This window comes from Melanostigma gelatinosum (assembly GCF_949748355.1).
Source record: "Melanostigma gelatinosum genome assembly, chromosome: 10".
In the NCBI taxonomy this organism is placed as follows: Eukaryota; Metazoa; Chordata; class Actinopteri; order Perciformes; family Zoarcidae; genus Melanostigma; species Melanostigma gelatinosum.
In genome coordinates this window covers 19,268,339-19,295,523 of record NC_136643.1, presented here as the reverse complement: position 1 = coordinate 19,295,523, position 27,185 = coordinate 19,268,339, and the positions used below count along the sequence as shown (strand labels likewise).

The window sequence follows — 27,185 nt, the reverse complement described above, 5'->3', positions numbered from 1 at the left end:
AGTATTAAAGACCATGCTGTCATTCATTTGGGTTTTAGAGTAAAAGAGATGTACATTTTTGTTGTAATGAACTTTGGTGCTTTTGTCCCGTATGTATAGAGACCTAAAAAGAGTACTAACACTCAGTCATTCAATACAGTTTTGAATGTTTTCACTAGTTTCTCACGCCATCACAGCTCAGTCAACACTAAAAACAAAACCACATTCTCAAAAAACGACAGATTTTACTTTGCTAGTAATTTGAAGCAGTCGTTTACGGGGATTACATGAACGCAGCATGATATTTGCAGTGGTAAGCCGTTTGCATGGGTTGCTTCAGTTACCGACGTGCGCCCCCTATCGGCCACAGCTCGACACTCCCCGTGGAGGAGAGGAAAAAGGAGAGGAAGATGCTGTCACCCTTCGCCACCGACCTAAATGAATGACAGTGGCGTGAACATGGAGTAATTTTGAAACGTGTAACTTTATTCCGCTGTATTTGCGCTCTGTTTGGGGACGTTCAGCATGACGATGGCGTCTCCGTGCACGGAACAAACCGTGCAGGAGTTCCTGATGGAGAGGGGAGGGAGGGTCCAACAGATGGAGTTGATCGATCATTTCCTATCGGGTTCGGGTGAAAAGGACCAGTCGAAGGAAGGGGTGGATCGCGAGGCGGTGACACGCATCGTGGACAACGTGGGCTTCGTGAAGGTGGAAAACGGCGTGAAATTTGTTTGTTTGAACACTGAAGGCAGCGCGGAGTCGGTGATGCGTGCAGACACAGGCGGCCGCGATCACGCGGAGTGCAATGGTAATATCCAGGAGACACTGGACAACAACAGCCATGTCAACGGCAACCCTAACACCGGAGACCAAACAGGTGAGTCACACGCACATTGTTGTTGTTTATGATTATCTTTGTCCATGATTTATTTGTTTAAAATCTCCTACTGGAATGCCAAACAAATCCCATGTTACTCCATTTAACCCGTATGTGCTATAATAATTCAAAATTATAACACAGTGTTCACATGTTTGCTTAGAGTGCATTGTCCCGCATTGGCTCTCTGATTGTCACATTTTTAAGTGTCATTGTTTTTGAAGGCCAAGACTACAACTACTGCTACTATGCTGACTTAGACTGGAGTTGTCAAAATCAAATGATCTGGACCTTTTTGATTTCGACCTAAATCACAAAAACTCGACAGTAACTCAGGTTAATGACAACACAAAGCCATTAAAAAGTTTAGCCGTGTGCGTACCCGTGAGAATATCAATGGAAATGTTGTATTGGGACATAGACAACTCCTTCATTCAGTGTCGGGGCTGGATGACGATAACAAAATGCATGTACAAATTGTTCCACAGGAGCAACCAGCTCCTTGGCTGCCAGCCTGGACAATGGCAAACAGTCAAATGGCAATGGGCAACCTGCAGCCCCCTCCCAGAATGATAAGACCAACGCGGATACGCCGACATCTGGTGGAGGTGGGGAGGTGAAGCTGAGGGAGAGGAGAAGGTGGGAGTCTGCGCCTGTGATTGGGATTGCGGATGTGGACCATGCTCACCCTGCAGGGTCCCACAGCCAGCAGGTGAGAGGGGCCCGCAGGGTGTCCAAGGGTTCCCAGCGGGCCCTGCTGACCAGCTGCCTATCTGAAGACAGCGCCTGGGAAGGGCTGGACATTGTTGGAGATATCAACACACCCAAGGGAAGTCGCAGGAACTTCATAGAGCTGATGATGAGCAGTTCCCCGCAGGTAGTACACTATGTTTCTCTGGCATGAAAAAGGTTTCGGTCAGATCGTTCTTATAACCTGCAAAACTCACGGATAAAATGCTGCTGCACTGCTTTCCATTGTTTCAAACCCTTGGACCATGTTATACATTTGGCCACAGCTCAAGCAGTAATGTCACATCCTGTACAGTGCCTGTAAAGTATGAGCCTCATTCATTCCAATAGTTTTCCCTTTACAGGTTCGGAGGTCTCTGATCAACCGTGGTTCACGCCTCCGGGACTCGGTGAAGGGCGACGGCGATTCGGCGTCGCTCCTCTCCACAACCGCTGATGAGGACTGTGCGTCGGTGACCCTGGACCCGCTGGAACATGAGTGGATGCTGTGCGCCTCGGACGGACTGTGGGAGAGCCTGCAGCCCCTGCTCGCTGTGGAACCCGGCCTTGTGGCCAAGAGAGACTTTGTCACCGGCTTTACCTGCCTCCACTGGGCGGCCAAGCAGGGCAAAGCAGAGCTGCTCTCCCAGCTGCTGGCCTTCTCCAAGGACAACGCTATACCTGTGAATGTGAACGTGAGATCAAGTGCTGGATACACGCCGCTACACCTGGCAGCTATGCATGGACACACGCAGGTGGGTTGGGTAGATGGTGGTGGCAGTGGGGGGTTTTGTGTCTACTGTATGCATTTTGTTCCAAAGAAGGAGGGGGGCATCGCCATAGAAACTGGAACATTTGCAGGCTGTGCTCTGGTCGCAGGAAAATATTAGATGTGGCCAAAGAGGAGACCTTAAAAGTAAACATTCAAATGTTCCAGGAGGGTCAATATATTTAATTTTAAGACAAAAAAAACAAGAAAACAATGAATCCTTGCTCATGTTATGACATGGACTTATTTTTAACTGAGTGTATTTAATGAGCTGTGATTGACAGGTGGTGCGTGTGTTGCTGTCAGACTGGGAGGCGGACCCTGATGCTCGAGACTACAGCGGGAGGCGAGCCATCCAGTACCTGTCCCCCCCGCTGGCTGCTGACCTGCAGGAAGAGGGAGTGGTCACCTCGCCGGGGGCCGAGTCAGACCACGAACCCACCACCAGTAGCAGCGGAGGGCGCGGCTGGCGGTTTCCCAGAGTTCTCCAGGGCAATCTGAACCCACTGCGGCTCCTGAACCCACCCGCCGGGCCAGCGGAGGAAGGAGCCGTGACTGGGAGGACCAAAGGGGGGATGCAGAGGAAGTCTTCTCTGAGCCGACTGAACGCCCGGCTGCACCGAGGACGCCACCGAGCCCAGATCATCCACAGCGCCTCCTTCAGGGACACGGGGGAGGTGGGACGAGGAGAGGAGCTCCCCAGCAGCCCTGTCCGACCCCGACCGCTATCCAACCTGTTTGGATAAAGTAATACAACTCTGAGATAAAAAACGGTTTTATGACCAGAATAACCAAACGCATCCTCATTGACAGTATGATTTCAAGCTGATTTTAAGGTTTATTATTATAGGACCACAAATTTATATTTCTCTGAAAATCGAACTTATTTTTGTTCCTATTGCAGTTTTTAGCCTTATGTTGATCACTGAGGGCAGGTCACACTTAATAGCACTTAATTTGCCATGAAATTCATTGAGTAAAAACTTTTTTTTTTAGTTTTCTTATTATTTTTTTAATGCTCTGTTTTTTAGAGTTGGTAGCAATCAATACACAATTTTTTTAAATGTAATACTTTACACTAGAACACACACAAATGCAAAAGCAACAAGCGGGACTGTATCAGGTTCTCACTTTAGATTGGACTCACAGGGGTGAGGGATTAGAAAACTGCACTTGGGTTTGATTCCACAGAGTAATCTAAAATCTAGTTTTTGTTTGCAGAGTAAAGTAATATATTCATAGAACTAATTTTCTATATTTCAACCTCCTTTGATTGGGTGGTGCTATTTTTTTTTAAATACATTTCTGCAACGTGAATTTTTAATCACCAGATTTCAGTATTCATACTGTTGTAACCACAGAATTATTCTATGTCCAAACAGCCATGTTTGCACTTGTCACTTTGAAGACGGTTTGTGATTATGGGAGGAAACTGCTTCAACTAAACCCATGCCGGCTGTTACTGATCCCATTTCATACTGATGAGGGGTGATTCAATTGTCACACCCATAGATTTATAATGCACTGTACTGTGTGTGTATATATGAAAGTACAATGGCATTTTCACCTCATGCATTTCTACCAAAATGGTGTCTTTAGTTATGTCTAAGTACTTTAACCACACTGATCAGTTCCACAGTGGGACTGTTTCACAGGGTGGGAGCACGGGGGGTGTGGTTTTTCTACCGATTTATAATTTACCTGAGGTCATCTGGGTCTGGTTCACCAATCGTTACATCGCTTCTTTATGTGGGAGTTTAAGCAGTGTGGGCCTCTAATAGTAGATTGCAGTGTTTTGTGCAAATCTCTATCTATTTTTAACATATAAATCTGAAAGAATATTTTAAACAACAGCACAGATTCCATATTTCATGCTAAATTGGCTCATGTCAAGATCGAATCGAGTGAAAAGTTTGAAAAGTCTTTCTATCGACAAACAGCATAGCACTGCTTACATTTCATATGAACCTTCTCACTCTGGACCAGATTTGATATTTAATAAATTGCCCGTGTCAGCCTCCGGTACTGCTCTAACCTTGTATACTCAATCATTGTTCATGAATCATCTGTGGATAGTGAAGAGCTTAGACCAGAGTATGCTGGATGTTTAGCGGATGAGCACATCGACTTTTTGACTGTTTTCCCAAATATGTGAACCGTGTGCATATCTGAATATCGGATCAATAACAAAGCCTCGATTTCCCGAATGTTCCCTTTGTTTTTTGTGTCCTTTGTACTCAAATCATAGGGCTTCAAGTGACTTCATGGTTAATGTAGAAATGTATTTCAATGTCACTTTTTTAAATGCATGAACAGGGAAAATGTAAATTCTATCCGCTGTTCATTTGTATGTCTAAAAGTCATTGTTTCTGTCTTCTTTGTGAAATGCTGTGACGCTATGTGATTTGAATACACTTGTTCGTGAGCCACTGTCATCTATGTCTTCATGTCTTATCATTGACTGTCAAATAAAGCAAAAATGGTTTGCATAAAAGTGAAGTCAGTGATCTGTTACAGTATGCTACTGACAAATGTGAAGAATCTGTAGGAACACAGAATCAGCAACAAGGATTAAACATGGTGGTCAGAGCTGTCATAATGTATGCAATCACGAATGCTAGAGTCAGTTCAACTAGAATGGACCAAAGCTACAAATTAAGCAGGCTATTTAGTATGCCAGTCCTGTTGACACCAAGTGATTGTCCCAGTCTGGTGGTGCTGAATAATTGATGATCTGATCACCCCTTGACCCACCATTACAGTAAATCCACAGCTTCCTATCCACAAGCTGCCCATGAAAAACTGCACCAAATATATTCACAGCCGGTCCTCATTCTGCACCTGGTGTTTGTGTGTGTGTGTGTGTGTGTGTGTGTGTGTGTGTGTGTGTGTGTGTGTGTGTGTGTGTGTGTGTGTGTGCTCCCATTGTTACAAAGAAAACATCCTCGCAAGATTAATGACATTTTTATCTGATCCAAGTCTAAACTGGTGTAGTTTATGCCTTTATTTTATTAAATACAAATTTAAATTGAAAACAAACAACCATTTAAACTGCTGATTTTTTTTTTTTTCTAAGTTCAGTATATTACAAATATTAAAAGGGACAAAGGACAAGTCGTTTTTTTTTTTTATTTTGTGACTTCTACTTCATATTTACCAGAGCACATCAGCCATATAAAAGCAGGATTACATATGTGTCATCACAATCAACTGTGCTGCTTGTTTAAATGTAAATGCTCTGTCGGATGTCTGCTCTTTTGATGTATCTCTGAACTGTGTTATTGACGAGTCAAACTAGATTTATCGAAGTCACTGAAGGGATGAGCTTCTTCCCGGGCCGGTAGTTTCCTGCCTCAGGCAGCCGATCTGTTATAGATGACTGGCGATCGGGACAGAGCAGAGATGCTGTATCTGACTGCAGCTACTGACCTCCATACAAAGTGGAGGGAGTAATGTCTGTAATACATTACCATCTGCAATTACATGGATGCATACAGTAACATAAAATCGTGTACTACACGGATAAACTGAATTTGAGTATTTTGCTCCTTTTGTTTTGTGGTGTGAAATAAAACTCAACATTTTGTTTTGTTACAGGGAGCCAGGAGCTGAGGGGGGAGAACGACGGCCTCTTCACCGGGGACAAACATTCAGCAACCGTAGCTTGGAATTAAGACATTGGTCCATTTTTAATATCTCCATTTGACCATCTTGTACTTAAGGTTATACAGTTAAATTAGCTCTCATCCTATATAAAGCCTTTACTAATAGGACAACCAGTAGAGGACAATACACGTCTGATGTGTTATTGTTGCTGTCACACAGATGACCGTTGTGACTGTCACCTTTTTCTTTTATTTATTTAAACCCACAATAAGACATCCACGTAAATTATTTCTATATGAATTTGTGTATATTCTGCTGCGTAAAATGTTGTCAATCTTGCATCCTTGTGTGAATATTATTGACACGAGTTTCTCTTTTCATCATTTACTCAATGTGATTTGGACAATTTTGGAGAAAATAATCCTGCAGGGAAGGGTGACTGCCTTGCAAAGCAAAAAAATATAAAGTATGTGCATATGTGTTACTGCAAGTTAATAAACACGTTTGTTGACATTTGTTTTGCTGCTGTTGTTTTTGTTAACTGTCCTCTGGCTTATTGCAATCCAGGCTCTTGTCTTTACGAGAACGATTCATTTGAGAAATAAATAAATAAATATGTATATATATTTACTTAATCTCTCTCTCTCAATTCCGTTTCCAATACAGATTTGCTGTGTTAGAATAAGCAGACGGGTTGTGTAATGTTTACAACTCATAGCTGTACTGAATGGTAATACACTCTCAAAACAGATGTGTTGAAAATAACACATCATGTGTTCATTTCTAACACACCTGCGCGTCTAGTTGAGGACAACACATTTTGTGTCGCTTTCAACACAGTCAGTGTGTTAGCACAAGTAATTACTCATGCCATCTCAGACATTAAGTTCGTCACCAAATTATCACAATAGAAAAAGCTGAGCCCATAAGGGTGTGCTGGGGGAATTCAGACACATCAGTCAAAATAGTCACAATTCGATACATTTCTAAATTGTTTAGCACTCGTGGGAATATGACTTAAAACGATCTGATTTCATAGTATGGTTGCGAAGAAGCCCTGGGATTCCCCTCAGATACTATGTCTGTAATAAGAAAATATGGCACAGGCCTAGTGACCACCAAATAAAAACACCACGTCGACATCACTGTATCTTATATGCATGGAAGATAACATACCATCACTCTCCTCACCAGCTGGCAGGTCATTGGGGTCATTTTCAAGTGTAGCCACTTTCAGTAGTTTCGGAAACAATATGTCCTTCCCATTTCCGAAGGAAGGGGTCTTCCTTCCCCGGGAACATTTTCCCACTCTGCATACAACTGAAAAGTAGCAGATAATACAACAATATTACTGAGAACTACGCCCATTTAAAAAATTCCTACATTTTATTCCTGTGGTCTAAGACCATATTCGTCAACATGAACAACCCTCTCTCAAAGGCTCTCTCAGTGCTAAAACTACAATTTGTCATTACCGGTAAGTATAAAGTCTGGTACTGCTCCAGACTTTATACTTACCGGTTTCTGCCCTAATCTGGTGGTTTAAGCAAGTGTTTCTTTCAGGGCCACTGTATCTGTTTCTATCGTGCGAACAGGCGACGGAATGCCCTGCTTGGAGTTTTTGACCTACTTACAGTGACCTCACAACTCCGCAATATAAGCTTACAAGTATAGCTCATATTATTTAACATTGAATGAATATATTTTTATTTACATCCAATAACACAAATGACAAATTTGCCTTGAGGGGCTTTATAAATTGCAGTCCTTCGACATAGGGTGTAGCATTATTTGTACTTCAATCAATTTGATTACCCATTGACTACACACAGATGATCTCCATTTAACTTATTAGCGTTTTATGACTCTATAACCAAGAGGATGCACCAGAAAGACATTTGTTTCTGTCTTGTTCCTGCACACATCTACCACACGGTGTCGCTGTTCTGAAATAACGCCGCTATGGTGCTGCTGCATGTTGTTTCTTTCTGAGGTCAAAGTTTACTGCATCCGGAAAACGCTCTATGGGTTATTTTCTTTATGTTTTTTTCCCCTGCAGCGTTTGGATCTCTATAAATCAGTTACGTTGCAATACGTTTGTTGATTTTCTTGCCAGGAGGCTAACTGATGCCAGGTAGGTGGCGGTGAAATCTGCTGGAATAACCGACTTTTGTAGCTAACGTTATATATAAATGCTCTCGGACGTTTTGTAAGAGGTAACGTTAACTAGCTTAGCAAGCTAACGTTAACTAGCCCGCAACTAAAACACAATGTTAATGTTAACCACACAACTGTTATTATTAACCGAAACAGTTTGCTCTTAACGTTAGCTAGCTAACTAGTTTGATAGCTAACGCGCTGTTTAGTTAGTATAGTCTTTGAATTGTTATAATTAGCTAGTGTTAGCTAACGTTAGTCATTTGTTTCACTAATCAGCCCTCAGGTTTGTCTCACGCTAACTACAGTTTAAATATATCGTTATGCGAGAACTGTTACAGTGTAACGTTTGGTAACCTACCGTTTTCATTAGCTTGAAAATAGCTAGTAATATAGCGGTGTTAACGTTGATGCTCGCTAGCTAATTATGTTTAGCTAGCCAGTTATTTGAAGAGACCAAGCGCTAAAGATAAGGGCCATCAACACACAGTTTGTAAACCATTATGTTTGGTTGTTGTCCACACAATAGTGTACTTATTCAGAGCTGTTTCAAGAGCAGCTAACATGTGCTAACAGTCTTCATTGTCTCGTCAACCGTCCTGCAGCTTCCCGTCATGTCTGCTACAATGACCACCATTGTCCACGATACTACAGAGGCAGTGTGCTTCTCCTCTGAGTACAACCTCTACCTCAAGCCCATTGCCAAGATGACCATCAGTGTGGCTCTGCCGCAGCTCAAGCTGCCGGGCAAGAGCATCTCAAACTGGGAAGTAATGGAGAGGATCAAGGCCATGGTAGCTCCGGATCAGTTTTCAGCCCTGCGAATCTCCAAGAGCACGATGGACTTCATCCGTTTCGAGGGCGAGGTGGAGAACAAGACTGTGGTCAAGAGCCTGCTGGCTCGTCTGGATGGGAAGAGTATCAAACTCAGTGGATTCACTGATGTACTGAAGGTAAAGCTGACATTATTGGATGACAAATCCCATGGTGACATGTTGCTGACAGGTGTTTATAATATGTTGCCCAGCTCATTTATATATTTTATATGAATATTACAAACATCCGTCTGTATAATGCAATGCAATTAAACGGCACTACAACTTACAAAATTACCATTCTGTTGATTCAACACCTCTCTAAAACAATGTCATTAAAAACTTTATATATTGCAGAGCCGTTAACATAACAAACTGGCAACTGAGTGTATATACAACCCTTGTCTCCCTCTCCTTCCTTAGGTCCGTGCAATAGAGAACAAAGTGGACTTCCCTACACGTCACGACTGGGACTCATTCTTCCGTGACGCCAAGGATATGAATGAGACTGTGCCGGGAGAGAGGCCCGACACCATCCACCTAGAGGGACTTCCTTGCCGCTGGTTCAGCCAGAAGGACTGCCCGTACCCAGACCGGCCCTCTGAAGAGGTCCTGATTGCGGTCTTTCAGACATTTGGCCAGGTGGGACATGTTTCTATTTTTAACAGGACAATAACACAGAAATTGCATTGCATTACGTGTTCGTTTGAAAAAGGTAAGACGTAACTAATGCAATGTGGCCTTTGCTGCATCTAACATACTATGCAGGACATTTGTGTTAATTTATCACAGACGTGGCTGGTATTAGAGTATACATGTACAAGCTTTGTAATTACTGTTTTTTTCCGTAGCGACATAATGCGTGAGCTTAGAAAGGAACTGCTGTGTGTATCTGTAGTCTCCCATAAAACTGGTTGATTCTGCATGTATTTAATTTAGTCATAAGCTAAAGTTGTCTAACTTCTTTCCCTCAAACAATATAATTCAAAGAAGTCACCAAAAGTCATGTATATAATATTGCCACATCATTGAAATTGAGCCATAAATGACACTGTTTGATTTTGTCAATGCGCCACCTTTATTGATCGTAGGTGCGCAATGTTGACATCCCCATGCTGGACCCGTACCGGGAGGAGATGCTGGACAAGAACTTCAACACTTTCAGTTTCGGGGGTCACCTGAACTTTGCCGCTTATGTCCAGTACCAGGAGTACGGCGGCTTCACCAAGGCAATGGACACTCTGCGCAGCATGAAGCTGATGCTGAAAGGAGACGATGGAAAGGCGGTGGCCTGTAACATCAAGGTACTGCAGGCTCTCACTAGCCTTGTTAATGGTTATGGCAAGAACACACATGATATCCCATTTCCAAAAAGTTTCCCGTTTCTGAGCTTCACGACCTGGTGTACATAATTAAGGTTGATTAAGTTGTTTGACTTCTAAATATCTTCAATCCGAGAGAAATCGATCACTCCAATCGAACAGGAATAGTGTTTGGAAAACTTGAGTTTAACTTGTGACTAAGGTGTATGACGAGACTTCTTTTCACAATAAGGCAAGTAGTGAACATTGCAAGATAGTGTGTTGCCAATCACAGTAATGGGAGATTACTTTGTAACACAAACAATGTATTTCTACATTTAAAATCACAACTCTAAAGCTTTTAACATGTTGCTATTTATTTTGCTGCGGGCATGTAAGAGCTCTACATACCGTCGTTTTATATTTGAGGCAACAAGTAAATTGCAACTGCTGTAGTGACATTGCCGATTTCAATAATTAGATTATGTTGTTCAGAGACGCATAGCAGCTTTAAGACCTTTTAGTGGAATGAAAATTAAATCTGCGTTATAATCTTTTCCAAGTTGATCAGAGTAGGTGAGAGCCAGGGGTCTCATAATCCACAGAATAAAGCTTCACTTTGAAATCTAAACTAGAGTAGAGGAAGCAAAGGAAAGAAGAAGAAAATAAGATACTGAAAGTAGATTATGTCCTTTAGATTACATACGTAAACAAAGAGAAGCTCTTGCCTGAACATGAAGGGCTTCATCTAGCTTGTATATGTCACGTTGTTGTCGTGGACATTTTCTACCATCTGTTCCTCACTTAAAGGGATGACCTGCCATGCTAGAAAGGACTAAACCCATTTGTTTGAAATTGTTGGAGAGCTGGCGCCATCTTACTCAAATTATTTTACTCTCTATTTTGACAAGAATGTTACGTCTGGTGTTACTGGACAGGCTGACATTACCACCACAACACAAAAGATGGTACAGATCCATTAAAACTGCAATAAAACATCACAAATGCTCAAACACTTCTTCCAGGATGATTAAGATGCTCTTGCACTTGATGCCATGTATACCATGAAATATCTTTTTGTAACCCGTGTATCGGTACGTGTGTGTATTTTACCTCAGGTGGCCTTTGACACCAGCAAGCACCTGAGTGAGTTGGCTCTGAAGAAGAGGAGCCTGGAGAGGCTGAAGTTACAGGAGCTGGAGAGGCAGAGAGAGGAGCAGAAGCGACGGGAGAAGGAAGAGGAGGAGCGACGGAAGGATGAGGAGAGGTACGATGGGAGACGAGAGAAATGGAAAGCCGTTATCAAGAAGATAAACATCGTTATTTTAATTAGAGCAAGAAGTTACCAGCAATAACAGATGATCACGTAGGACAATTTCCCCTTTTGTTCAGGAAGCAGAAGGAGCAGGAAGAGGAGGAGAAGGAGAGGAGGAAGGAAGAGAGGATACGAAAGCGAGAGCTGAAGCTGCGGGAGAGAGAAGAGAGGAGGAACCTGAAGAAGGTGAGGCGACAGCAGGAGGAGGAGCAGAAGAAGCTGCAGATGAAGATCGCCATGGAGGAGAGGAGGCTGCTGCTTGCTCAGCGCAACCTGGAGTCCATCCGTCTCATTGCTGAGCTTCTGGCCCGGGCCAAGGTACACAAAGATACACAACACACCTCTGACTGGGTGTACACACTCATCCATCTGGAATGTAATTATACGGGTGATTTTTTTTTTTTCTCAATTGTTTTACTCATCTGTTCTCCTCCTCTCCAGGACCTGAAGCAGCAGCAGCAAGAGAAACAGAGGGCTGAGCGGGAGGAGCGGGAGAGGCAGGAGCAGGCTCGACAAAAGGAGGAACTGGCTCATCTTCAGCAGCTGGAGGCCTGCCGGCGCAAGCAGGAGGAGGAGCTCCGGAGGGTGGAGGTGGAGAAGGAGCGAGCGCTGGAGCTCCAGCGGCGCGAGAGGGAGCTTAGGGAGAAACTGCTTGGTAACCTGGTAAAGAAGAGCAGCGGTAAAGCTACAAGACCTCCAGGCACACAGGACCAGGCTGGCCCTGTGACGGGGGAGGAGGCCTCTGCTCCTGGTGTTAATGATGTGATGTTGGGGGTCCTCGGCCGGATGTACGGAGTGAAGGCAATTGAGGGCGAAGAGAAGCCGGTGTCCAAATCCAGTGTGCATTCACAGGGGTTGGGCAAAAAACGAACACCGGAGGAGAGGAGAGTGGAGGAGGACACGAAGAAGGACCGGGAGGGAAGGAAGGAAGAGGTGATGAGGAGTCGGCACGGTAGGGAACAAGCGAGGGACCGCAACCACTCCCACAGAAAGAGGAGCTCCCACAGCCGAGGAAGGAGGAAGCGCTCTCACAGCTACAGCAGGAGGAGGAGGAGCTCCAGCCAACGGAGGAGGAGCTCTAGTCGTCGTAGGAGGAGCCACAGCCGGAGCACAAGCTCCAGCCGGGACAGGAGCCGCAGCAGCAGTGGGAGGAGCTACAGCGGCGAGAGGAGCGGCAGGCACAGTCACCGTAGATACATCAGAGGCAGCTCCAGGACCAGCAACAAGAGTAGAGACGGGAGGAGTCCCAGCCATCACAGGTACAAGAGACACAGCAACAGTAGAGACAGGAGCCACTCCAGACGATGCTAATCATCAGTTTGTTGATTTATGTATTCCCCATCGTTGGGCTTACACCTAAAGTTCAATAAGTTTCAGAAGAAGAATAGACGTTTTGGCCCTTTTAAGTAATGTAACAGTGCACCGAATGGCTTTCTCCAGAATAAGGCAGCACAAAACAAGAAATCTTGAATATGAAAAACAAAAATCCCATTTAAAGCAGAATCAACTCCACAGAATCAGCTGAAACTATATTATGTAAGTGTACACTGTATGTGAAAGGCATGCACATCAGTGATGATTCTAGGGAGGTGCTTTTACCTTCTTTTTTTCCCCTCCACATTTCATACTGCTCAGTATCAGCTGCTGACCTCATTTGTCAAATCTTCAATGTGTTTACATTTAACAACTTCATGGCATAACACACAGTTTACTGTTTGATTTTTGAATAATAGACTTTGCCATGTGTGAAAGACATTGCATCCACATATGCACTGAAGTACACTAAAACTAACATGAATAAACGTATTCACGCACTATAAGACCCGATGGCTGCTCTAGTCGTGGAAGACGTTTGGACTACAGGCTGCTGTTCCTTTACAAATGTGAAATGTCCACAGACCATAAGAAACGCGCCTCCATGTTTAGGCTGAGCTGTCCCGTGTTAACGGCCTGAAATATTTCTTTGTGTTGCTGATAAACAGCTCGTCGTCCAGCTTAACCAAGCGGCACCGTTTTTGATGTTCACAAAGTTTCAACTTACAAAGACTCAATTTATTTTAAGTTTTATTTGAATTTACAAATGTGAATAAGTTAAGTGAGTGACTTGCGTGAAGACTTGAAAGTAACAAAAGGCGTATTGGCCCCGACTCATCAAGCAGCAGTTCTCCCTCTTTCTTTTTTTTAATGAGCATGTCTTGAATTGAAGTGACTGCTTTGAGACCGCTCCAATTTCTTCAAGTCTGGGATAAAGTTTAATTATCGTTTTAGAAAAAAAGGGTTCCAGTCAGTCCAGCACCGTACCAAGTAGAAAGGAGATGTTAGGATCCTTTCATGTTCACAGTGTAGCGCTGGATACATTTCTATAGCCGTACTAATAGCTCTACAGACGGTTCTCCTTGTTGTAGTTCAGCTTTGAGGAAGTCAATCAGGTCCAATGTTTTTTTTGTTTTTGACACTGCTAAATTGACATTTATTGCTCACCATGGCAATAGCCACTTGTTCTGTGTACCTCATGATCTCTGAGAGCATGTCATGCATACACATTTTAATAAAAAGTCATGCTGAAAACTGATGTTCTGTCGCCTTCATTTTCTACTTTAACGGCGTTCTCTAAACTCAAATCCTTGTGTGGAGGATCAAGGTGACAGTTTGCACAACTCTAGCTATCCGTCTGCTGTTTAATGAACTGTGTGGATGAATAATAGTCTGGTTAGTGTCTGTAGGCTCATAAAGGCTTGTGACACTGTCGCCTGTGTCATTAGGTCTGATGCTACCATTGGTCTCCCGGCATAAGTGCAATCGGGCCATATGGAGACGAGGAGGGAGCGTCAATCAATCAAATCATGAAAACACACCTGATATGAGAATGCACTGAGTGAAAGTCTCCAACCGAGTGTGTGTGTGTGTGTGTGTGTGTGTGAGTGATTATGAACAAGGCAGCAGTGTGTTTCCACAGAGTTGTTTCTTTGTCCGATGCAGACTGAGCCCCTGCTCTAATCTGGGTTATCTGGCCGTAATCAGTTGAGCCCACTGCTTCGCTCTTCTGCTCGGTGGGCACTTTCTGCAGCTTTAAACCTGGCTATGACTGCACTGGGATTCATGCACATGTGTTGAAGTGCCTTAGGAGCAGAACAAACAATCTGGGAAGTTCACTTTGCATGTAGAAGAGCACGGAGGAGCACAACGTTCACGATATATTTTCGGGGGGGGGGGTTCTGTCCAAACTGTGGCCATGGCTGAGCAGCAAGAGACGGGTTCATCGGAAGAGACACCTGCTGCGGACGCTTACCCCAGAAAGATACTGGAGTATATGGAAGGATTCCTCATCTCAAAGGTAACATGCACATGTGGTGCATACACACTACAGGGACGCAGACAACTCTTACTCCGTTTAAAGTTATTGACAATAGTGTAATGAATTTCATGTTCTAACTGGAACCAGGAAACAAGGTTACAATCACGTGTGCTGTTTATTTAGCCTGGACGTTATTTGAAGTTGATTTCTGATTGCTGTGGTTCTAATCTACACAAAAAAAAGCAGGAGATTACAAAATCTTGCTCAAATCATAGTCTGCTTTCAAATCATGCGGAGGGGGAGGAGGGCAAAAAGCCTGAAGTTTCTGGCAAAAAGTTCCCCCCCTCAACTTGAGAGTTGATAGCATTCCAACATATAAATGCTACAAGGACAGTTTCTTAAAAACTAAAATGAATAGGTGATTAAATAATTGGTCAATTAACAGAAAGTTAATTGTTAACTATTTATGATACTTTTTTCATGCAAAAACACCAAGCTCCACCTTTTGCTTGTGGGGACTGCTGCATAATAGTCATGGATTTAGACTGTTGGTTGGAAGATGCCACCTTGGGCTCTAGAACATCGACGCTGGCATCTTGTAGATCTAGTAATTCATTGAGAAATATCTGAGATTAACTACTAATTAAAATATTGATTAATTGCAGCCCTAAGTCTCTTACCTGAAAAATACACACGGTGCTAATTTCCTTCTAATATCTTTGTGGCCATGTCAGTTTACTCCACTTTTGTATCTGCACTATAATGGATGATGAAGCTTTAAGTGTATTATCCCAATAAACAAATCGTTGCAGGAGCAAATGGTAAAAAGAGACGGACAAGAAAATTAGGACAGTAAATGAAAACATCTGAAAGTAAAAATAATGAAATAATGTGCAGAATCTTAGTGAAGACATTACTGATGTCCATAAATGCATCAATGAAATACTTCAGCTGTGCTTTCTATAGGTCCAGCTATCTTGACCGATTGATTGGCTCTTTACTATGCGACTATGATTTTATTAGAAGAGATTGTAAGTCTATTTGACTTTGGTACATGAATGAACTGCGCTCTGTTCTTCTCTCTCTGACACAGACGCTTTTCTCTGCCTGTGAGCTGGGGGTGTTTGATGTGTTGCTGGCTTCAGAGCACCCCCTGTCTGCAGAGGAGATCAGTCAGGCGGTCGGAGCCAGTCTGGATGGCACACAGAGACTGCTGGCTGCCTGCACCGGCCTGCAGCTCCTCAACACACACCAGGAAAATGGACACGGTCAGCGCGCACACACACACACACCTGAAAACTCTAGTAGGGTAATAATGATGACACTCATTTGTTTAGAACAGTGTTGCATCATAATTAAGAATTGAAAAGCACACAAATGTGTGAAACTAATTAAGTCTTTTTAGTCTTTTTAGTAACTATATGTAAATGTCATACTTGTCCATCTGTCATCAGACATTCATTACCTGCACACACACCTCCACCTCATTCTCTGGCTCCCTCGATTACATTAAAGTTCCAAGGGGAGTCTCAACACCTGCAGTGATTCATTCACAGTCACCTCCTCCTCGGTCTGTCGCCCTCCATCTCTCCCACCACTTCTTTCAGTGTTGTACAGTAACACAGAGCAGGCCAGTGTCTACCTGACCCGCTCCAGTCCTGTGTCCCTCTACGAGTCCATCCAGTACAGCTCCAGAACCATCTACCTCGGCTGGCACTACCTGACCGACGCTGTCCGGTCAGTACGCTGAGCATGGCCTCGAGCCGGGCTTTTGTTTTTGCAAAATAAATGAAATAATATAGGCTGTAAAATGTCAGAAAATCCTATCACATTTTCCTGAAGCACAAAGCTATGTGCAAATAAAAGTGATCAGTGTTTATGTTGATGAGAATGACAGCAAACACTGAAAAACAGCAAATCCTTTAATTTGAGAGGCTGAAACCAACAATTTCTTTGACATTTATTTCTTGTTGCATGATTTAAGCATTCAAAAATTGAAATTATAATATTTTTGTCCTTTGATTTATTGACAACTGGATTGATTATTCTGTCAATGTTGTGACAACATTACCAATAATTACCTACACTTTAATGTGACTTGTAAGGATTTAAGATTATTTTCTAGAAGAGCATCCGTTAATAGCCAAAATATAACTTGCAAAATGGCACAAAATGCTATAAAGGGGAGTCGAACCAAAAGAGAAGCAACAATAAACATGATGGGGGGGGGGGGGGGCCCATCTGCTTTATCAAATACTAAACACAATGCTATTTCTAAATAATGCACAAAGGATGGTATTCATCTCAATGAGCAAGACAGGAAGAGTATAGAATCACACACAGGTGGGCAGTGAGGAGCTGTGAGAAAGCCAGGTTTGATTTGTAGCCTAAGGCTGTGGATTCCAGTCCTACTTTTTTGTTTGAACAGTGTCTCAAGATGGATTTCAGTCTCATTGTTATGTCTGAGGGAGGACAGCCAGCAGCTCTGCAACAGCGTGACTGGATTTACTGTGTGCTGACGAGTCAAGTCCCATCTGTGAGAAACACTGAAAACAGACAGAAGTAAAGATTACATCGAACGGATTTATGAATTATTTTTGCGTGGGGGGTGTGCAACAGAAATATGTGAATTGGCCTAAAATAGACAGAACGTGATGGTGAATTCATGTCAACACATTTCATCTACGCCAACTGTGGCAATGAGATGAAGCGAAAGCAGATTTTAAGCAGTGAGACGATCAACACCGAGATCCCACATTGTGTACACTCACGTAGCTGATATGTGTGTGAAAAATCCCCAAATGGATCAATAATGAATATTTGTGTCTTTGCCTTGTACCAGAGAGGGAAGAAACCAGTATGAAAAGGCTTTTGGAGTCAGCTCGAACGAGCTGTTTGAAGCTCTCTACAGGTAAGAAGCGGTCTTGACATGAAAACACAAATTCTTGCTAATTTACATTCCACCGCTGTCGCTCCATCTTAAGCCTGTCTGGCACTCTCTTCTTTCTTCGACCCTTAAAAAAAACCGAGTCTCTGGATTTATTAGGAGGCAGGAGATGTGTGAGGGAGGGAGGGAGAGAGAGGGGGGGAGAGAGAGAGAGAGGGCAGTGATGTGAGGAAGCCTGGAGCAGACAGAGAATATATCTGCCATTGTCCTGAAGGTCTTGTGTGTGTTTATGGTATGTACTGCCCGCAGTTTTAACGCTTCACTGATCTGCTGGTGAGCAGTTTTCAGGGGTCACATGCTCAAAGTTTCACACTTTGTTCGCCAAGAGGTTTCGATCGGGCCTGCATGAGGCGCTGTGCTTTAGAATACCAGTCCCAAAGGAACAGAGGCCGTTACAACTGAAACACGGTGGCAAAACGTGCTAAAACAGCCTCCCTTCCTGTCCTCATCATGGCATGATTTGCACGACCATTGCACTTTGATGGAAGGGGATCTGGTGCGCACAAATGGAAGTGGTATTTGCCGTTTTTGTTCTTGTATCCTTTTTAAAAAGCAACTGATGATCTCACAAAAACTGCTTCATTTAAAAAAAAAAAAAACATGCATGTAAAATGAGAATATTCAAATTATGAACCATGCACACACACATAATGCAATACAACCTTGTGCAGATGAATTTGCAATTCAGCTATAATTGATTGAAAAATGAAAATATCCCACGAGATAAAATGTCAACACCTGCGCACACTTGATTTAATGGGGAGTAGCAGTTGTTTGTCCCCGCTGATTTCCCCTGTGAATACGGTGGGCAAATTAGCAAGGGGGAAACGACCACTGAAGTCATTCACTGCTTTCTCAGAGCTCTGCAGCAGGAGCAAGATGATTCAAAGCTGGCTGGATGACTCAGGCTCCTGTTTACTCATCGCCATTTCACCAGCCGTGGACTGCGCCTGAATAATTAACAACCGAGGCCCGTTCAGAGCTTGAATTCCCATATCTGAGAAAGCAGAAAAGATTTGGAGCAAAGAGAGCTTATATTTTGAAAATATAGAAGATATTGCAAGGAAGAAGTTTTACAGATGAGTATTTATTATTTTATCCAAACCAGGTGTTACGTCTAGATCATGAAGTAAACATGTCATGTTAAAAATGTATAGTTCATTGACTGATGGAACAAAGTAAATTACATGATATTAAATATAATCTTTTTACAGTACATTGTACGATAATGAGTGTGTTTACTACAGTGAGTATGAACACATGTCTTCCATCAGGGATTGAACTTTTTAGGTTTGTGTGTGAGAACATATTCTGGTCATGAAACCTGGGTTATCACACGCAGTGTACTAATCTTCACAATATATTATTCCAGCAATTAGTTTGTATTGACAATGAAATGTACAAGATGTATGCTGACAGTACATCGCTGCAATTTTGGATTGGAAAGCTACTGCCAAATAAAAATTGAAGCCACAATTTGAAAATGTCCAGCTTTGGCACCGGCCTGTTGTGGTGTCAAAGGAGAAACGCTGGATGAGACACAGCTGAGATAATTGGACAGAAAGGACACATGGACTGCAGCAGTTTTCAGTGACATCGTCACATTTTATTCTGCAAACAACAGATTCAAATAATTATTTATTTTGTAATGATCTACATTTTTCTCGGAGTGAAAGCAAAGTCAAAGTGGACCGTACTTTAAATAATACCCGTCAGTCTTTTCTTCTATTATAGTTGATGATAATGAGGAGGCTAAAGCATCAAGACAGCTGTAGAACGCACAACAGCGATCAGGCAGCCGTGAGCCATAACTCAGTCTGCACAGATATGACAAGAGACCTGCAGGGATGTTGAGGAGTACGCAACATGTCTGTGCAGAGAGCAGACCGATCACAAACTACGACAATGTTATAACAATGTGCATAAGGACAGAGTGAACCAGGCTGAGCATATTTTCTTCAAAATGACTGGAGACGGCACGAGATCGTGTGATTGTAAATGTACTCAATCGGAGACAAAAAGAGCTGCAGATTTTATCGTTGGGGGGCATTCGATAACTTGCGTCCAAAATATTCTCAAATGAAAGCTGACAGTCTGCGGTTTGGCCTCACAGTCATTTCATCTGTTCACATCCGATGTAATCAGAGTCTGAGGCTGCAACAATGAGTCACTTTCCTCTGGAGGTCACTGTGTCATCTGAAGTTGCATCGCGTATCAGATGGTTGATGCTGCAGTGAAGTTTGAGTGAATACAATAGTGTTGCAGAATAGAAGATGGTGTGTGTGTGTGTGTGTGTGTGTGTGTGTGTGTGTGTGTGTGTGTGTGTGTGTGTGTGTGTGTGTGTGTGTGTGTGTGTGTGTGTGTGTGTGTGTGTGTGTGTGTGTGTGTGTGTGTGTGTGTAGACCCACGGCAGGCCAGAGTACTGGGTGATGAGGTGGAGATTCCTCAGAGCAGCAGTCACCACAGGCTCTTCCGTTCTGCTGCAGCCTGTCTCTCACACACACATACTGTGTCGCCATGGGGAGAAACATTGTAGATGAGGAGAGGCACTGTGTGTGTTTGACTGGTTATTGTGGACAGAGAGCAAGTAGAACCTCGGGTGACAGCTTACAGAAAATGCAAAGGAAGTTTGGCCTCGAGACACGGAGACTTAAGTGAAACTGCTTTGTCTCTCTCTCTGTGTGTGTGTGTGTGTAGGTCTGATGAGGAGATGTTGAAGTTTATGCAGTTGATGAACTCTATTTGGAACATCTGCGGTAAAGACGTAATCACGGCCTTTGACCTTTCGCCTTTCAACATCATCTGCGACGTTGGAGGTAAGTCTGTGTGTGTGTGTGTGTGTGTGTGTGTGTGTGTATCTATCCAGTCACCACATCTAATTATAAGGTTGTGGGTTCACAGTCATTAACATTTAAAGCAGTTGCCGTCATGTGTCAACTAAAAGACAGCTGGCTAAGCCACACTCATATTAATACAGTACATTGTGTGTGTGCACAAAAATGCGCGAGAGAGAGAGAGAGTTGGAGGCAGCAGAGTAATTTAACCTGCTGAGATCAATTGAAGTATTCAGCCATGTTTGTCACAACTGTCTATTTATTTCAGCCTTCTTCTTACCAGGTAACGGCTGTAACAACATAGGAATTTGTAGTTCGACAACCAAGAGAATACAAAAAAAGTATTGTTTTCCTGTTGCAGCATATCAGTTAGATAGTGAATTTAATGTGAAACCAGTGTTTTGTCATAAAACTAATTTTATGCGTATATAGCGTACCAGAAATATGCACGTGCCAATAAATAAGAAGGGAAAACATTTGCAGCAGATTATTGCAGATTCCATCCATGGTTCAGCAGAAGAAGACTGTTTGAACTGAACAGCTCTGAATGTAAAATATATGAATGTGAAGTAAGATGTTGCAGCAGCAGCGTCGGTCTTCTATGAATGCACAACAGTAAAAAGGTAGCTTCCTGGACCGAGCTCCTCTGTGTTCTTTTTTGTCAAATAAGATTTATTTATAAAGTGCCTTTGAACAGAAGATTTCTTACAAAATGGTTTACACACAGAGAGCAAAGGGCACAAGGATGAAAATGAGAGGATGAAGTAAGACTGAACAAACAGAACATGAGCTCCACAGTGCGAGTTCAAAGAAATGCTAAAAAAACGAGACGGAGAAGGATCACAAAGAGAAAAAACAAGTAAAAATGAATCTTCTGTTCGGTCACAGGACTTTTCATCTCCTGCTGAAGCGGTCACGATATGCTTGATGGGGAAAAGCTTTTGTCAGAGATATTTCATTTTGAACTGAACGATGTCTCCACTCTTGCACGACTCCATCGGTCAAAAATAGTCGATGATGGATAATAATGTATCGGCAATAGAATAGAAATAATGAGGTTTCTAAGACAAAATGTTAAGTCTGTGGCTCTGTCCATTAGCCTATGCGTGATCATCACATTTAAATGATCCAGAACATTACCCATGAAAGCCCAGAATCACCAAGGTGTTACATCAGATTAGAGGTTGACATACAAGCATTGTGCAGAAACCCAGACTCGATGTATTTCAGTTTCACAAAATTGGGAAAAAAAAGGCCTCATTATTTATCAAGAAAAAGAAAGCCACGCTGTATCAGCAATGTTTTACATGCACAAGTGAGTCTCCATTTTCTCTTTTTAATTATTACAGAACTGCAACATTTGGACTCAGTGAGGCAAAGAAATGGCAAGCGACTCACTGCCGACACTATTTGTTGGCCACCTCCTGTGCGTGACACCTCAGCTGACCACACAGGGGAGCTGTGAAGCCACTAAAAGCATACAGCCACACACGTGCACGTAGACACACATCCAGGGCAGTCCTCCTGTCTTTTCTTTCCTCTCCTTTGTGACTTTCTCAGCGTGAGGTTTGTGTGTTCATGTTTATGCATTGGGGTGCAGCACTAAAAAGGAGTGTGCATGTGGACAGCGGGAGTGTGAAGGGAGTGACTGCAGTGTCCCATTAAGACTTTGTCTCTCACACGGCATCTGTTGTGTCTGCACACACCTGCTGCTCGGGTGCTCTGCCCGTCTGTCTCTCTGTCCATCTGTACTACTTTCTGCCAACTTGCTGACTTTCATCCAAATCAGAGTCCACAGTCAACGTTTTTCTCATTTATATGATGAAGGGGGTTCGTCGTACGCTGACTGTCTTCACACAGCTCGAATTTAATGTGACATTTAACATGCGTTTCAACGGAATGTTTGCCCTAAAAATGAAGAATCACTTTAAAGGTTACTGCACCTCGAAGGAAATGATATATTCATCGTTTCGAAGTGTAGTGGCTTTTTAGAAAATGTAAACAGAAATCCAGCTGCAGATGGAGAGTTGACGTAACCAGTATTGTAAGAGATTTATCCAACCAAAAACGTACTTATATGCAAGTACAACTACACTCAGTCGTTGATGTACTAGTAGTGGTGCAATGCACCAGATTTGTTTTGTTTTTTAATGAAAAGGTCACACATGCACAAATAATTGTAAATTAAATGACATACAGTAAGCACAGAAAACTGAATAGTAAAGAGAGAAAAACACAACGATAACATACAACAAATATTACAGACTGTAAGAGTCACAAACGCCCATCAAAGGATTCCATTAACAAACTGAGGCAGTGAGGTTAGCTCGGGGTCTTGTACAGCGTGTTGTGTTTGGTTTTGCTCCTCCTCGGTGCTCTTTGATTTTTCTCCTCTGCTAACCCCTGTTTGATGTGAGAGCATCTCGCCCTCCCTCCCTCTGTGTGTGTGTGTGTGTGTGTGTGTGTGTGTGTGTGTGTGTGTGTGTGTGTGTGTGTGTGTGTGTGTGTGTGTGTGTGTGTGTGTGTGTGTGTGTGTGTGTGTGTGTGTGTGTGTAGGTGTGTGTGTGTGTGTGTGTGTGTGTGAGAGAGAAATGAAAAGACAAAGTCTTGTAAAAATACAGACTACAGTAGCAGCAGGGCATGTTGGGAGAAAGGCAGCACCGGGCAGACAGTTTGCCGCCTGTGCATACACACACACACACACACACACACACACACGCACTGTGGTTGGCTTTGTAGGTTTGGCAAAGTGAGATCCTTTGATCCTGTATTCCACCACTGACTTTCCATCACTATATCCCATTCATACATTCTTCATGTAAATCATGTGATGTTTTTGGAGTTATTTGGTTATAAACATATTAATCAAGTATTATACAAATTTGAACTGATGATGGTGCTAGACGAAAAGTTGGAAGATCCCCAAAGTAATACAATTCATCCTCTGTGGACCATAAATGTCTGTACCAAATTCCTCTGCAATCAAACAACTGAGTTTTTAAGACATTTCGATAGGAAACAAAAGTGTCATGGTGGCACTGACAGAAGTCGGGCGACCACTAATGTTAGTAGGATTAATTCCCTGGGGCCCATGAACGTGCCTACCAAATTCCATTGCAGTCCTTCCAATAGTTGTCGAGATATTTCAGTCTGGACCAAAGTGGTGGAACAGACCAACATTGCCATCATGCAGCTGGCATGGATGGCTCGAATTACAGCCTCGTGGTTCTATGCCCAAAACATAATGGCCACGGCTTCGCCATTGTGGAAGCAGAGCAACAAGGAATTTAAAATGTAAAGCTTATACACATAAGAATGTTAAACCAGAGCAGAACAAACAAATGGGATGTGTCTGTTTGCTTTTCCCTAGATTAGATTCCTGACGAAGATTCGCAGACCGTAAGCTCTGCCCCGTTTCTGTATAAAGCATCTGGCTCTCGGTCACTCTATATACAGTTCAATTCAGTCTGCTTTATTGGCATGAATGTTGGATGAACCATATTACCTCGGCCGCCACATACATCTGAATACAAATCATGCAAATAAATATTAGGTACATACCTGAAAGCATCTGTTCCGCTCGTGTGACTCGTGTGAGTGAGTAAGTGATGCACTAGCTTGTTAAAATGAAGGTTGTGTGTATTCATTCTACTAAATTTAACTCTCTCTGTCGTTCTCTCTCCAGGCTGCAGTGGAGCATTAGCCAAGCATTGCACGTCAGCCTACCCAGGATGCACTGTGACGATCTTTGACCTCCCCAAGGTGGCGCATACGTCGAGGGAACACTTTGTCACTGGGGCTGACCAGAGGATAAGCTTCCACGAAGGTAACGCCGTTGCAAATGGACGGACTCCCTTGACACTTATAATCGTATACAGACAGTTCAAGTGCGATGCTTTACGCACACACACACACACACACACACACACACACGCAAAACAAAAGAGCAGTGGTGAGCTGGTGAGTCTAGTCTTTGCCTGCTGGGGATACAGAAGATCATCATGTTAAAGTTCTGATGTCCCCGGCCTTCAGGATCACAGATGCAACAACAATTCCAACGTAATAATCCAGCTGTGGGTGAAGGGTCCCTTTAATAAAGGTGCCATTGGATATATCTTAAGACTTAAGAAGATTAAAGGAGCTCGCTTTAAGAAGAATTAGTGCAGATCTAAGGAGTGACTAAGGAATCCCAGCTGAATTCCACCAGCGAATACTTTGAGATGTGGTCTTGGCATTGGTTACAGTCTGCCTGCCGCCATCAGTCTTGTCTCCTTCTTTAGAAAAGACGGAAAACCTCTTTTGAAGATATTTCTTTTCAATCATGTAATGACAGTGAAGTTAAGGTGGTGTTTCTGGAAATTTCACGCTGCGACAGTGTGAGAAAATACTTTCAGCATTTCAGTTCCATGTGTGCGCAGCATTCAGTTCATATACGATCAACTTTAACTACGACTGTGTTCTGAAGACAAAAGCAGATAAAGACGCTGTTGATACCGTCACCTGTGTGCTTCCATGCTCCCGCTAAACTGCTGCTGTTGGACCGGAAATTTATACCGCACGCTTTGCTATGTTGGCTCTCCCACAAAGCAGCTGATTTCAAACAGAAAATGTTCACAGAAGCCCTGTAATCTTGAAAACCCAGAGCCAAAATCAATCCTGCCTCTCCTGCTGTTCTCATAGCCACGATGGTGTTGAACACAACGGGAGCTGTAACATGGACAACACGGAAAACTGAAATGTACAGATTATTGGGCTCAAGACTTCTGCACTTCATGCTCACTTAGAATATTGCAATTACACAATCATAATGGGCAGCGAGGACATGTAATTGAATGAGGGACAAGCACATATACTCTCATTATATTACTGTTTTTATAGGGTAAAGAAAATTAGCTATAGCTGGAAATTAGTTGTACGGTTATATGCTTTTGAGATAATGCGACTAGAAGAGACTTTACCTATTTGTATGTAACCATTAATTGAATCATTGTCTTGTTACGGGAAGGCGTGTCAACAGAATTAATAATTACGTGAAATAATTAACAGAGTCTTAGGAATTCAGTGCATTTAAATTGTGCATATGGATGTGTGTGTGTGTGTGTGTGTGTGTGTGTGTGTGTGTGTGTGTGTGTGTGTGTGTGTGTGTGTGTGTGTGTGTGTGTGTGTGTGTGTGTGTGTGTGTGTGTGTGTGTGTGTGTGTGTGTGTGTGTGTGTGTGTGTGTGTGTGTGTGTGTTTAGGGGACTTCTTCAAAGACACCCTACCAGAGGCTGACCTCTACATCCTCGCCAGAATCCTCCACGACTGGAAAGACGAACGCTGCATAGAGCTACTCAGTAGCGTCTACAAAGCCTGCAAACCAGGTCTGTGTGTGTGTGTGTGTCTTTGAGAGTGAGAGGGATGAGCACTTTTTTCCCCTCTTGAAATGAGATGGCAGATTGTATCCCACAATGCAGCTGATCCCAGAAAAATCTGTCCTTGTGACTTTGATCAAAGACACACAAAAGCAGCAGGCGTTATCGGGAGGCAGGAAACCCTCTTATGTGTTTTCATAACAATAAGCATCTTTGTGTGTGCATACACGAGAGGAGGGAAGCAAAACAAAGAAATAAACTAAGTAGGGACGCGTACACTGGACAGAGATTACAACCTGTCGTATGAGAGTTTCTCAGATAGTAGACATTTTGAACTGCAGTCAAGTTTTGACTGAATCGCACGGGTGTTACCAATAACATTGCAATGCAATGAAGCAATTGACAGTTACAACTGCGCTCAACAAGTCAAGATGTCAGCTTTATCAATCCTTCCGAACAGTAATGCTATAGATAAGGTTTGTCAGGTACCTATGTCAAATTAGTCGGCGAGAAGAGAAAGAGAACCAACAAAGAGGAAGGAACCGAGATACAAACGGAGCTGTTCTTCTGGTCCGTCCTACAGGAGGCGCTGTGTTGCTGGTGGAGGCGTTGCTCCACGAGGACGGCTCCGGCCCGGTGACAGTGCAGCTCTTCTCCCTGAACATGCTGGTACAGACGGAGGGCAGAGAGAGGACAGCTGCTCAGTACGCTGCCCTGCTGGCTGCCGCCGGCTTCACCGGCGTCCAGCACCGCCTCACTGGGAAGATCTACGACGCTGTGCTGGGACACAAAGAGACACGAGGCCGACATATTCGGCTGCTCGTGGGCCAGGACTGAAAACTAACACCACCCGGAAAACGTTTTGTTTTCTTCCTAGAACTGTACTATTTTGGGATTTCTTTTTAAATGTCACCTTAAGTTTCTTCAAATAAAAGTTTCTCACACAGTTTGTTTGACAATACCATATTCTGGATCAGCTTTTTCACTGAATCTGTTAGATCTCTGAAATATTCAAACCAAGGCCCATTTTATGGCTGTGTACTGTGTATTCTGGCCAATTGTGCATCATTTTCAATATCTTTCCTGTAAATTAGCATCTCATAAAAGCAAAACTAACTCTGAAAGTTGTACCACTGTAAATCTGCAATGAAACAGTGTCGAGCACAACATTAATCAAAAATATTGAACCTGAACTTTACACTAAAT

General features: G+C 43.1%; 3 protein-coding genes across 3 annotated transcripts; all 3 read left to right on the top strand.

Moving 5' to 3' along the window:
• Positions 1-504: 504 nt before the first annotated feature.
• Positions 505-3,103, top strand: sowahca (sosondowah ankyrin repeat domain family Ca; the record flags this gene model as incomplete). Its single annotated transcript, XM_079277635.1, has 4 exons — positions 505-859; positions 1,348-1,736; positions 1,954-2,343; positions 2,642-3,103. The coding sequence occupies 4 exons, from the start codon at positions 505-507 to the stop codon at positions 3,101-3,103; spliced, it is 1,596 nt and encodes a 531-aa protein (XP_079133761.1).
• A 4,866-nt stretch (positions 3,104-7,969) lies between these two features.
• On the top strand, positions 7,970-14,108 carry akap17a (A kinase (PRKA) anchor protein 17A). The gene is made up of 7 exons (XM_079276521.1): positions 7,970-8,097; positions 8,726-9,073; positions 9,359-9,577; positions 10,027-10,239; positions 11,355-11,503; positions 11,629-11,869; positions 11,993-14,108. The coding sequence occupies exons 2-7, from the start codon at positions 8,735-8,737 to the stop codon at positions 12,860-12,862; spliced, it is 2,031 nt and encodes a 676-aa protein (XP_079132647.1). The 5' UTR covers positions 7,970-8,097; positions 8,726-8,734; the 3' UTR covers positions 12,863-14,108.
• A 675-nt stretch (positions 14,109-14,783) lies between these two features.
• Positions 14,784-26,816, top strand: asmt (acetylserotonin O-methyltransferase; the record flags this gene model as incomplete). Its single annotated transcript, XM_079276644.1, has 8 exons — positions 14,784-14,885; positions 15,940-16,114; positions 16,454-16,583; positions 17,689-17,757; positions 20,491-20,609; positions 24,313-24,453; positions 25,866-25,988; positions 26,563-26,816. 8 exons carry the CDS (start codon positions 14,784-14,786, stop codon positions 26,814-26,816), a joined length of 1,113 nt encoding a protein of 370 aa, XP_079132770.1.
• Positions 26,817-27,185: the final 369 nt, after the last annotated feature.